This window comes from Schistosoma haematobium, chromosome 1, assembly GCF_000699445.3.
Source record: "Schistosoma haematobium chromosome 1, whole genome shotgun sequence".
Taxonomy (NCBI): domain Eukaryota; kingdom Metazoa; phylum Platyhelminthes; class Trematoda; order Strigeidida; family Schistosomatidae; genus Schistosoma; species Schistosoma haematobium.
In genome coordinates, this window is record NC_067196.1 from 72425520 (window position 1) to 72440242 (window position 14723).

General features: G+C 31.2%; 1 protein-coding gene across 1 annotated transcript in view; it reads left to right on the forward strand.

Moving 5' to 3' along the window:
* The window catches only part of UNC13C_3 (Protein unc-13 C), a gene marked incomplete at its 3' end in the record, with an annotated part of 136419 nt that overhangs the window by 47925 nt on the left and 73771 nt on the right, over positions 1 to 14723 (forward strand). Inside the window, exons 15-20 of the mRNA XM_051218576.1 lie at positions 753 to 2742; positions 5454 to 5577; positions 7803 to 8211; positions 8953 to 8978; positions 10096 to 10195; positions 11463 to 11471. Coding sequence (XP_051075072.1) covers positions 753 to 2742; positions 5454 to 5577; positions 7803 to 8211; positions 8953 to 8978; positions 10096 to 10195; positions 11463 to 11471 — 2658 coding nt within the window. The remainder of the gene's footprint in view (positions 1 to 752; positions 2743 to 5453; positions 5578 to 7802; positions 8212 to 8952; positions 8979 to 10095; positions 10196 to 11462; positions 11472 to 14723) is intronic.

Below are 14723 nucleotides of genomic sequence, written 5' to 3' on the forward strand. Positions count from 1 at the left end.
ATTTGAACATCACAAAATATTCAGGATACACATAAACTAGACGATTCAAAGCTGTTACATCATAATTTCATCTCAGTGAGCTAATGCTCAATTAAGCAACTAGAGTAGATGCATATATATGTACCCCATATTTACTTTGCATATGACTAACTAAGACAAAAGATGTATTTTACACATTTAAATAATTTTTATTCAGAGACTATTATATTATCATTTTAATCAATTTGAGACAATATGGTTCAATAATTCACTTGGTATTGTTTTACTTGAATCTTCCCATTGATGTTTTAGGACTGAAATTGATCAGTCTCTTATTGGCATATGTGCATACTATGCGTATGCCTCGATATTGCCTTAATTTACAAGCATTATAAGCAAAGATGGATAGTGACTAGCAGTGGAATCCAGGACGCGCGTTTCGTCCTGTTTGGGACTCGTCAGCTGGATGTACCTCTGGATGTACTCTGGGACTCGAACCCAGTAAAGTTCGCTTCAAACGCCATCGCGTTATCCACTGCTAGCCACTATCCATCTTTGCTTATATGGTTAAATAGCATCATTTTTACTTATACCACTGGTACAATTAAACTTATTATCTGAATCTTTTTTAAGAGTTGTATTTCTCTCTTATTCTCTGATAATATATATACATAATCAATAAACAAATTTTTTTCTTCAATAAAGTTATTTATCATTTTGTTTATTTCCTGTTTACTTTTTGTATATTTTTCCTTTTTTTGTTTTTCTTGAAGGATCGATTTTTCTCAAACAACACATTATTTCCAACATTTTCACAAGTAAAACAAACAGTAGGACAATCTAATGACAAAACCAGAATAACAATAAATAATACTGATAAAAAGAATGAAAATATTTCTAGTTCAATGAGATTTATTCCAAATGATTCGAATAATAATAAAGATACTTCAAAGATTATTATATCGAGTTCTGAGTTTTCAGCTTTAGTTCCACCACAACATCCATCGAAATCATTCAAGTTTTCTAGTTCAGATTTGGATATATCTAATGTTAAGAGTATAAATTCTGAATTTAAAAATTATGACTTCTCTACTCCTGTAAATGAGTTGAATGATAAACCTTTGCCAATTAAAGACGTTTCTGATAAATTACCATCATCTACAGTTATCACTAATAGTACATCAATTATTACGTCTACAAAAACTGGAATATATGTCAATTATGAAGAATTAAACAAAACTAGTTTAACAAATAATTATTTATCATCTCAAGTTTATGAATTGAACAAAACGTTAGAATCGCCCTATGCTATAGATAATAACCAGAATTTGAATGATTCTTCGGTAAATGTATCAAAATCAACTTACTATTATGATATTTCCTGTCCTTCATCCCCTAAAATAGTTGAAAGTTACTTAAACGATATTCCATCGAAAAATGAAAGTCAGTCTAGTTTTAGTGCTGAAGAACATCTTAAAGAATTGAGAATCAGAGCAGGATTAGGACCTATACCAGGATATGAATCTGTGACTTTACGAAATGCATCTTCTATGACACCATTAAAAACAAATGATTTAACTTCTGCATCGACGATACCATCTTATAATACTTCTTCTGCAATGTCTTCTCATTTTAACTTTGGAACTGATGTACCTAAACCTACTTATTCTGTAAATATAAACTCATTTATTCCAAAAATTCAAAGTTCCAGTACATCCACCCCATCTATACCATCTTTATTATCAAACATAAAATCAGGTTTTACTGGACCACTAAGTAGGCCACACCCACAACCATCACCATACTCAGCAAACCAAGCATCAGCTACAAACAAACCATCAGCATCAAGTTTATTTTCTAACTTTTTAACATCTGCTGCTTCAAAAGCTCAAACAGTTGCCACAGGTGCCTTGAAACAAGCTAATGCTGCTGCGGATGCTGCAAAATTGGCTGCTAATCAAGCTGCTGAACAATTTGTAGCTCAAGCTAATCAAGTTAATCAAAAAACTACCAGTCAAATGCAACAACAACAATCACAACCAAAGGAATCAATTCAACTATCAAGTAGTCAAAATAAAGTCATCACCATGAACAATATTCCAGAATCCATTAGGTTTCCTGATGATACCACGATAAAACCTAAGTCAGGCAGTCCTCCATTAAAACCAAGAGAGCAAAAAGGACACACTTTGCAAGGAGTTCATGCAAATTCTCATGAGTATCAACAAGAGGATCAACCAGTACAACAACAGCGTCATTGGTTACATGAACAAACTCAAGATGTTACTACAGATGATGAATATGATGATGCAGAATATGGTAATGAACAAACATCGTATAAATCATATCATCAACGAAAAGATTTTGAATATGATGATAATTATAGATCAAATATAAATGAATATGATCTTGATAATGAAAATGAATTGTATGATGATAATCAGGAACAACATATATTGGAACAACCGTCTGGTTTTGGTAACAAACACCAGTTTGATGAAAGTCATTACAATTACAATGACAATGTAAATAATTATGATCTAGATGGAATCAATTCATCGGATTTATCTGATCCAGATACCTTACGTGCTTTGAGAAAACGTGATAAAATGATGATGGTTGCAGCAACGGGAATTTATTCACCTATATTCAATAGATCAGGTCAACCGGGTTACTTTGATGATTTAAACGATATAGAATATCAGGACGATGATGATGAAATAGAAAAACAGTTGAGGAAAGAAAATAGAAGACTTAGTAAAAGTAAGCTCTTAAAAAAATGCAGAATCTAATATTATTTATGTATAGAAATGTAGACTACTTGGTTAAGCTATTCATGATAAACGAAATCGATTGTTGAAGGTCTTAGGTATCATCACTCACAATCTATTACGGTATTTCAAATGTATTTATTTGCTACCTTCCTTCAAATCTTGCACCTCAGCACTATTTCATTACGTTCTGTGATAAGCTTCCTCTGTTATTTGAAACATTTATTACTAATTTGCCTTCGGACCTTGGGTTTGTTGCTTTTAGTCTTACCGCTCTTCAACCGACCTGTCTGACATGGTAGGACCTTGAGGAACGGTTGTTCCAGCCAGTATAGCTCGGTTGCTTCATCACGATAGGCAAGCCAGACCACCACATCAAGGTAGCAACAACGGTCGGGATTTGATAAAGTAGTAGTTAAATGTTATGCTTTGTACATTTTAGCTTCATCTAAGCAACATTCGTTAATGTAACACTAAGCTAGACATTGTCATTTGGGAAAAATCGTGAAACAAATAGCTAGATTTAAATAGATAGGAATATGACAAGATATAAATAAAAATATGCGAAATTATATTTCTTTAAAATAAAAAAAGGAACTAAGCAATAATGGATGAAGAGAAACCTATTTGGTAGTAACATATATTCAACTTTTGAAGAATATTAAAGCAAGAGATAATTTTGATCATTTATTGATAAAAAACATAGAGAAACTTTGAAAGTCATTGAACACTAGCAAATATATCACTCTAACTTGATTCATCCCTTCAATGTGCACTCACGATTTCAGTAAGAAATTGAACCTAGAATTTTCCAGTATCACAGTGAAGTCGATAACTTTAGATCAATCGGTCAGTAATTAAAACTTAGATCACGACATGGTCCGATCATTATCCGGTATCACTAGTGTCATTTCTCTCACTCTTAAATTGCTTGGAATCTCTCACTCTTACAAAACTTTTAAACAAAACACAAAGTTGGATTGAACAAACAATTGTGTATTGTTGTTTAGATCGTTAGTTTAAGAGATATTGTAATTTGTTAAATGGAATCATTCAATACAAAACGTACGGTTTGAGTTCTGTTTAAGTTTTCCTGTTTCCTAATAACAATTTATCTGAATATACATTATATACTAATTGAAGAAAAAGTAGGTTGAAAGGGATTAGATAAAAAGAAACAGATTTATTTAAATAATCAACATTACTAAAGAAAATGATTCATCTGTTGATAGAATATAAATCTATGTCTAAATTATGTAAATTAAAACCAAATTTAGTATAATTGAACATGCCCCAGCTTATCCCGTTTTTTTAATTTCTTCATTTAATTAATTTTTAGAAATAGTCTATCGTGTTACTTGACCCCTAGTATAACATTAATTTTGTTTAATAATAGAAACAGAGTTCGTTTAATAATGATAACTGTATTGTGTTTATGTATTTCCTATTCATAGTTACAATTGTTTATCTAATCCAATAGACTATTTATTTTCAATCATTCTTATGTTTCATTCAACTGTCAAAAACAAACATATAATATTTGATAAAATTTGACATTTCATACAATTTATTCTCTCTTTAAATTCCCCTCCTTTACTACAACCTAACATTACTACATTATTCTATATGAGTCTTAGATTTTTTTTGTATATTTTATATGAGGAGAAGTAACTAATTGAATCTTTGATCATAAGATTTTCAATAGTTTTCTTTTTCAGCAGTTGAGATCATGAGTTAATTGAAGCTAGATCACCATGGAAAACCTGGAAGCACTGGACGGCCGTTTCGTCCTATTGTGGGACTCCTCGGCAATGCGCATTAACGACCCCGCCTCGCGGGGTTCGAACCCAGGACCTATCGGTTTTTTTAAATTTCTAAATATGTATTGAAATTTCTCATAACACATTAGTAGTAGTCCTGTTGGCTATAGCCTTAAACAATAATAGCTCGAGTCATGTATAAAACATGGTAAATATTTTGATGCTGATCTCATTAGTATTATTATCAAATGACTAAATAGTTTTTATTTTCAACTGTTACTGAACATCTGTTCATGATAATGATAATAATGATAATAAAACCGATACATTAGATGATAGAATATTTGTTAAAAACAAATAATGACTTGTTTACAGTAATAGGGTTTTTATTTTATAGTTATCATTGGTTTTGTTGTGCCGGAAAAACAAAAACGCTGATCACTTATACTCGGAACGAGAGACCACGGCAATTCCCACGATACGAAAGTAAGAACACAAGACTGGTATAAGTGAAGATTTATTAGCCCCAGACACTATGACAACGACGAATCGAATATAGTCTAAAATACACTGGTTTATATGTTGATTGTACACCCATTTTGATTAATAATTAGGATTAGATTACATACTCAGTTATAACAAATCACTTACTGAGCATAGTTCATGTCAAGTGAATGCAAGAATATCGTATATTATACAGAAGAAAATATACTGGAATAACAATCAAATACTACACTGAATGATCCTCATGTTGAATCAAAATGAATGTAATATTGAATAAAACTGATAATGAGTAATTCAGTCGAAAATTGACTTTTCTTTCCATCATATCAAGCAATAATTAATCTACTCGGTATAACTCGGGTCCTAACATGTTTATTTTATGGATGCAAGCTGTTTATGAATACAAAAAAAACTTTATTTTTTGTTCTTAAACATCTAGCACATAAAGCTTCAGAGTTTGAAAATCTTGAAGCCATTGAGCAAGAATATAACGATGAAAATAATAGATCAATTCAGGAACATATAAATCAAGATTCCCAATATGAACCAAATGCTGAAAATAAGTAAGTGGTTTGTTATTGTTTTCATTTTTTGCCATTATTTCATGATTTGTTAAAGGGATTAATGAATATATTGTAGTGTATGAATGTGTTTTTGTGATCCTTTAGTACATAAAACTTCCAGATAACTACTTATATATGACATGTGTAAGTTACACATATCATTGTCTTAATCAATTTTGAGAATCACATCTGCAGTGCATTCGTTTATTTTACTTAGCTCTCTCCCTTGGCATCCTAGCTAGTATCCTGAATTCATGATGACTGATTTAGGATGAAGTATTTCAATATAATGAACAAGCACCATTACAAAAGTTTAATACAGTCCTCCTTCGAGAAATTAGCAAGTTCAGCGAGTTCAAGATAGCCATTATCAACAAGTCCCAAGTCTTACATGATCTTCTGGAAGAGTAAGCTACCATGAAGAACAACTGGTAAGGGATTGAGGAAGCAATAACTTTCGTTTTCAAGAAAGCGCTAGTCTTCAAGAAGCACCAGCACAAATAATGGGTCACTGTAAACAATCTGGGTACGATATAGGAACAGAAATACAAGACAAAAACAGTCAACAATAGCCGAACAATCTGCAAGCGTGGAAAATATAAAAGAATTATATGATGCTTCCAAGAGGCTACCAGGGAAATATAACAAACTAGAGCGAATAGTCGAGAAAAAAGAAGGCAAATCAATCACTTAGATGCAAAAGCAGCGGAACAGCTACATAGATGACCTTGAAGAGTTCTTGAGTGGACAAACACCACTGTAACCACTGGACATAGAAGCAGAACTCACAGACTTCCCTAAAGACGTTATTGTATCAACAATAGAAGAAGTCAGCAATCTCGTCAAACAAACCAATAATTATAAAGCGATCAAATCAGGCAACATGCCGAGTGAGGCGGTGAAGTCAGACAAAGAAGTGGATATAAAGATGTTCCACATCGTCTTTAGAAAGTTTTAAACGATAAGGTATCAACAGATTAGAAAAAGTGATACAGAAAGGAGAAGATATTGGTAAGTGTGAGAACCATAGAGGGATAGCATTATAGTCGGTACGAAGCACGTTTTTAACAGTGTTTCTAAAACTAGTAAACGACTTAGTAAACAAGTTAGTTTTCGTAAGGACCGATTGCGTACCAACCAAACAATGACCCTGCAAATCCTTGATGAGCAATCAATTGAATGGAATTCATTACTACATATCAATTTCTTTGATTATGTATAAGAAATCACCAACTTGGATATAAAAACACTGAAGAATTTCCTTAGACGTTGAAGAGTAATTACAATCTTCAGTCATGTGGGGGACTGCTTTGCATGGTTGTGCATGTAAGGCTGCTTAAACATGCATTCAAAGTAAAGACTGGTGTCAGACAGAGCTTCCTATTATTGCCTTCTCTCTTTATGCTGGCTGCAAACAGTGTCATGTTAGCCTTTACATCTCAGGGAAAGCACGGAATATAGTGGATATCTTGAACGCAGCTGAATGAACATCACTTTACGCTTAACTTAAGCTTAAGTAATTAGGTAAGTATTCTAACACAAACTTATGTATCTATTACTTTAATGGCTACACTATAATTCTTCCCCGCATAACTAACCTGTAGATTCTCGTACAAAATTCTTTCTGCTAGGTAGAATTAAAGTACACTGATGAGTTGTTGTTTCTTTTCTAAAGAAATGATAATTATTCTATTCTCTTTTGCTTTTTTGATTGAAAACCCGGTGTTCTGGGAAGTGATTTTAACATCGGACAGATTTTGAATAATATAATTTTTTTATATAACGAAAGTTGGTTCCAAACTCTCATTTTCTTACAATTATTTCATTATGGTCATGCTCAGCCTGACTCATAATGTTTATGACTAGGTCGCAAGAGTTTAATAGGCCTTAAATACTTGATCTAAGCTTTGTATTAAAATCTATGTCAGTTTTCTCGGGTGGCAAAGATTTTACTTATGAGAGCTTAGAGCCATGGAATGGTATTGCTTAAAAATGACTACTGGGAACAAAATGTATTCATTTGTCTTCAAATCCCAAGAATTTTATTCTTCATTTGTTTTGTGAATATATTTGAATATGGAATATTTCATTTCCTTAGTATTTATGTATGCTTAAATGTCTCTGTAATTTTATGATGAGCGTTATAATGCAACAGATTTTTCAAGATGTATTGCATAATTTTTCTGAGCGACATTCATGTTTAAATTTTACTTTCTCTTACACAGTATTTATCGTAAATCTCGACGAAGTTCAGATGGCAAAATTCTTCAGTCATTACAGTTATCGTTGACTGATGCTGACAATGATTTTGATAGAGTAAAACTTTTATCAAAACGTCGAATATCTTTTGAAGGAGCACGTCGAACGTCAAGTGACTGGCATCGATTTACTCCAAATTTACAAACATTAGATATTCAAGAAATGGATGATAATGAAGAGGAATGGTCTGATGCAAAACAATTTGCAGAATATGATCATGACTATACTCATCATTATTCTCAATCTCCAGTTCACCAGGATGAGACTATCAAAAAGGAGGGAATCGAACATGATGAGATCATGGAACCTGTAGAAAAGACTCCACGTCAAAGATGGTACGATGCCTTTGAGCGAGTGTGTAGTGGTTTACGTACAGTAAGTTGTTGTTTAGACTAAAACTTGATTACTAGACCTAATAAGGCTCTGAGCCTAACGAAACTCCTATAGCTTGAATTAAGTATTAATAACAAGAATAATTTATAAAATATGGATCATTTTCGATACTCTGTGAATCTTTATTCAACTGACAATTACCGAAATGCCATAAGAAAATATTTACCGTTATTATGGTCAAATTCATAACTTGTAATATCTTTCCCGAATATTTAAAAGTCAGTGAATACGGGAACATAAACATTGATGATAGCAAAGTTTAAGAAGTTTACGATCTGACAAAGTTACTAGTGTGGTGTTACAGAAGATAGACTATTTTTAAAGTTATATATATGAATATTCTGGGCGGATGCTTCGATTCAGTTTAAGACTTCCAAATCAACTCTTTGAATGTACACCATAGTTGGTGTAAGACCTACAGGGCGATAAGTCCTCAACTAGGCTAAAAAAGTTATTCATTTCCCCCTGACTGAATAATTATATATATATATATATATATATATATATATATATATATATGACCTACAATCAACCCATCCTCCCATATCTTTAGTACTTCTGAAGCTTTACTATTTTACTATGACCTTCGGTAACACTTAAAGTCCATTACTATTTTAACACATATTTAATATGTTTACGTAAATAATCATTTGTACATTATGTCCATACATTAAAAATCATTACCATTGTTGTTGACTTTCTTCTTGTGAATTTGAATTGTAGGAGGGAGGTTTGTTTTCTGTTATCTCGTAAGTTCTTCTGTTGCTATTCTTTTTTTAATGGTATAGATGATTTTTTTATGTATGAATCAATTTGGTGTAGAAGTTGTACTTTTATTGTTATGATAATTGTCTGTTGTTTTTAAAAAAAATAATGTTTCCATTTCATGACCAATATATTACGAAACATGATACCAGCCATTAGATTCATAAACGTTTGTTTTGAATTCCTTATGCAACAATTACAAGTAACATTAATAAGGAAGAATGTATTTATGAAATCTCAGCAAATGAATTTTCAAGTAAATCTAACGTTTCGCCTGGCAATCTGGTTCAAGCTTTTTCAAGGAAACGTTGGATTTACTTCAAAATTCATTCGCTGAGATTTTAAATACATTCTTCCTCTTTAATATCTCACATTAACTCGGTGCCCAAATACTGTGGAATTATTCAGTTACACTTACTTATGAGAAACGGTGCTTTCGATGTGGTATGGTCGCCGAAAAAACTCTCCCGCGCCGGGAGTCAAACTCGGGCCGCCTAGGTGAAAGCCAGGAATCCTAACCGCTAATCAATTTTTCATTAAAAATCACTGATAATTTTAGTTTGTCCAATTAAATTAACAACTTGTCAAAAATTACTAATTTCACTAATGTCTTCTCATCAAATTTCTGTAATTGAGAAATGAAATACATTGGATTTGAAATCAGTAATCGAAATAAAACATTAAATTTTTAAGTAATGGTTGTTGAACGATTCTCTAACCGTAAGGAAATGAAACTTTAGTTTGTAAAATCTTTCAAGTTTCCACCATGCACTAAAATGAATACTAGTCTATTCGCTCTAAAATAACTGGTTGCATTGCTGACGCTTTCATTTATTTCGGATTGACATTAGAGTTGTATTTCTAAGGTGCTAATAAGCACAATTACTTTACTATTATCAATGGATATGACTACGGTTTTCAAAAATGTTATCATCGTAAAGAAAAATTTCTTTGCTGAAACGTCCACATACATTATCATTCTTTTTCTTCAGATACATTCTAAATATTTCACCAAGAATTCAGTTATTCACATCATTTTTTCATATTTATGATTTATATATTACTTGTTTTCATTTGTTCTATTTCATCTTTTTTCTCTAGACCAAATTCTGATGATCTACATTCTTCATTCTATACAAATATTGACAGTATGCCAGATATTCGTTTAAAAAAGAAACCGAAATCATTGGTTAGCGATTTGGTAAGTGTATATGTGTATATTCTTTGAAATTTGCATAACATACCGAAATATAAAGCTATATCAATAAGAAATATATTCTTCCTTTTTATTACTATTATTAGTAGTATAACTAAAACATAACACCAGAGAGGATTGGAGAAATTTCCCATACATAAAGATTTGGGAAAATTAAAACATCCACAGTGCTAAACTGTAGCAGTGTCTATTGATAAGATTATTTATTTTATCTTGGTTGGAAGCACTCCTTAGAAAGCCCTGGACCTTATTTTTGTGCTTGTTCGAGCTTGTTATCAAGGAGTACTTGTGGGTGGATCAGTCCTAGCTAATTACAATATTTTATGTTCATTCCTTCTAATCATCCTACACCAAAATATAGTGGATGTGATGTTAAGTGTCAGTGTTCCAACTGATTACTATTCGGTGATCAGTCAATATCAAGTTATACTTTACACAGCCTTGGAATTTATGGCAGATAATAATTGTTTCGTCCTATTTGGGACTCCTCAGCTGGATGTATCTCAGAGTTGACCTTCACTCTTGGACTCGAACCCAGTACTATTCGCTTTAAACGCCATCGCGTTATCTACCTAGCTACTGAGTGCTGATAGCCGCCTGCTTGTGCAGTGGGGTGAATTTTGAAATTCACTTGGTGTTGTTTACTTGTATCTTCCCATTGTTATTTAGGACCGTGATTGGTCAGTCTCTTATTGGCTTATGTGAATTCTGTGTGAACTGCTTGTAAATTAAGGGAATATCGAGGCAGTCTGCACAGGATGCATATAAGCCAATTGCAGTCCTAAATAAAAACGGGAAGATACAAGTAAACAATATCAAGCGAATTTCGATTTCTCACTCTGTTATCAAGTTTTGTCTAATATATTAGATGATAATGTTAAATCTTTTGTGAAGATTTTCCTATCAAGAATAAATAGCATCCGTTGATTATGTGAACAAATTATTTATTTTAATTGTCATTTCTAAACATCGTCGTACAAAACTTAGTGTACGCACAAATCTTTAAACTTTATCATGCATAATGGAATGATAAATACGTTTTCGCTAGCGAAAGATGAACATCTAGACCACTGAGTTGACATTCAACGGAATTAATGTTTAACTTCAATCAATCCAGAACATTCCGTTGTCTTCGGTGGTTAACTGTGTCACATCGAACGTAGGTGTTCATTATCTAATGTAATGCTTTTTTCCTTAATACTAATTAATAACAGTAGTAATCATTGATTATTTGTTTATGTCATTCGTGTAGGTCATTCAGGTAAGTGTGAATTCCCGTGTTACTACTACTACTACTAAAAGTAATAATAATGAATGTATGTTATCCATCTATATAACTGAGTAGAAAATAGTGAATGCTATGTTTGTATGCATGAAATTATAATTTTTTCACTTCATGCTATATATCTGTACGATTACGCAATTGTTTAATTCTTTCTTCAAACTATCATACTATTACATGTGTATAGTGTTGTTTACTTTTATTTTTCAATCTTCTCTCTAATTACCTTTCATCTTTGTACTCATACTTCAGAGTGTTAATTTAAGATTACTTCTCATGAATATAATTCATAATGGTAATACAGAAATGATGTAAGCTAACTCTTGAAAATGTAATCTTGATATCAATAAATCATAATCCAATATAAAAACAACACCATTAATAGTTCTTTTATTTATAATATTTCTTTGGCTAACTCCTTTCCCTGATCTGAATTCATTATTAACTAATCACGATATAGATTAAATTATATTACATAGCTGATATGATTTAATTTTATACTGAATTTATTGGACTTCCGTAGAACATTTTTAACAATCAAGTAATTTAATCAAAACATTTACAGTTAAACAATAAGTTACTTTGTATAAAACTTGAGTCTCCTCAGTAATGATACTAATTATACATCATTTATAGAATATTTTCGAATATGTAAATGCTCACCTTTTAAACAAATTTCATAAACGTTATAACTCAACGGATTGAAAGTTTTCAACGTTACAATTACTCGTCACCTGATCGACATTGAGCGTGATGTTGAAGTTCCCTTCAAAATAATAAACAAAGAACTTAAAGTTTATTACTCTTTGCTAAAGCCATTACAATATAAAGATTTAAATTGAATTAATGTATCTAAAAAGATATGGTCGTTTAACTTGTTTTGCCTTGGTAATATCGTCACTTAAGGACCATTTTCCCTGACCTTACATATGATACAACAAATTAAATAACACATGTGTTAAATGAAATACAACGGTATATATGGTCGGTAAAGAATAATTTTCTTTGCTGGATAATCTTTTTGCTTCTAGTCGAACTAATGAGTTACGAATTAATGAATAAATAACCTTGTACTTGGAATACAACTACTCATAATCGACTTAGAATCTTCTTTATATTCACTCAGCAGTATGATTTTTGAAATCTCCAACTATAAAAATTCAGATTAGTTTATATTTCAAGAAGAATACTTTATCATCAGCATGCAAAACATTTAAACAAATTCGGTTTTCGCTACTGTAATATTTTTTAAAAAATAAAAACCATGATATATATATATATATATACATGCTTGTCGTTATGACTAATGTTTAGCGTTTGACAGTGCTTTACAGTTTTATTTTAATATCATATTATTTGTATAAAATGTTTATTTACTGTACAATTCAGAATTAGCGATTACTGTTGTCATTTCCCCTTCTGATTTTCCGCTTCATTTAAATGTAGCATATAAACGCATGTTTATCTTATATCTTTACCATTTATTAATGTTTTAGACTAAATGCTGGAAATCATTTGTCGATTACTTTTCCTAGTTTGATAGTTAATTTTATAATTCAATTATTATATAATAGTTATTATGCTCCACCTTCAGAATGATTTACTCCACACAATATATATATATATATATATATATATATATATATATATGCTTATTCTTTGAGTAAGCTTTATGTAACATAAATGGAGCCATCAAAAAGCTACCAGTGACATTGTTGTTACATTACAATGTTTAGCAATAAAATACAAGCTCCGCTATATACATTATTCTATTTTAACTGGGTTATTAAATATAGCACAATAAAGCGCTACGTTTTACTGAACTATATTTTTAAACCCTTTCAAGTGTTCCTGACAAAATGTACCCCATAATATATAGCTAATAGATTATATTTTCTTTTAAATCATCTTCAAATAAACAAATTAGTAATTGAAGACACTGTGTCCACCACTAAACTGATGTTTATGGTCTTCATATTTCACGATTACGTACAATAAAACGAAAATAGTGATGAATGATACTACAAGGGACTCATGATAAGATTAATCAACTAACGTACTTAAGCCTACCAGCGCTCATGAGGCGCAGACATTTGATCGGGGATCTTCAAGTAACCTTATCTTAGTCTCTCCTTGACGGTTGCAATTATCTTTATTTCAACCTCTGATTCCCGATCCCATGTGTTTCTCGCTCTTCCACTTCTCATTTAACCTTAACAATTCTAAGTTAGAGTTTATCTTGTTTCTTTAGAGTATATCCTATCCACCTGAAACAACTTTTGTTAATTCTCTCCCTCAAGTAGAAGCTGATTTATTCTCTATCAGAGTAGGTTATTACTGATAGGCCTTGACCTATGGGTTTGAACTGTTTTAATGATAAGAGTGGAAGTACTTCAAGTTTTAGATCCGTATCATCTTACTGTTTTAACGTTATCGTTGAAAAGTCTAACTTTTATCTTACCTGAATGTTGTTTCTAGTTCCGAATATTTTTTTATTGCAAGAATGTTGTTGTTGTAAGAACTAATAACACCTCTAACATTACAATATGAAAGAATAAAATCTCACTATAAAAAATGGTAAAGAAGAACTTCAGTGTAGTAAATTTTAAAATTATAACTAATATAGATCAACTTTATAAGCCCAAGAACTTATAAATTATTTTCTGCTTAGTTAATAATTCTATTTAACCAAAGTAAACTCTGATTTTCTTCAATCTATTTCATCTCAATACACTGAGTTGAGTGTAAAATCAAGTAGATAGTTTTAAGTATTTCTAAATTTAGAGTAGTCTGCTCAAATATTTTGGCCAGTTGTTTTCAAACTGTCCAAATATTACAATCAATCTTCCTGTTTTTTTTAAACTTTTTTTTTAACTAAATAGTAATGAATGTTAGGCTGTATGCACTCATGTGCTATTTAAAAAATGTACGCATTATTACCATACTAAATAATGGAAAACTGAAATGAAATCACTGAAGTTATTACCATAGTTTTCTCTTTATCTATCCTTTAAATATAATCATAGACGAAAGACTAGAACATATTTATATATGTATAATTCATGGAAACAATAGTTGTAGCATCTGAACTAGTACAGAACTTTCGTGGTTGAAAATGAGTGACCAAAACTTACTGATAAAAACTTTTTATAGAATTTATTCTTGAATAATTACATTTTGAATACATTTTAAATAGAAGTTTGTTGTAATATTCATCCAGTTACTGTTGAG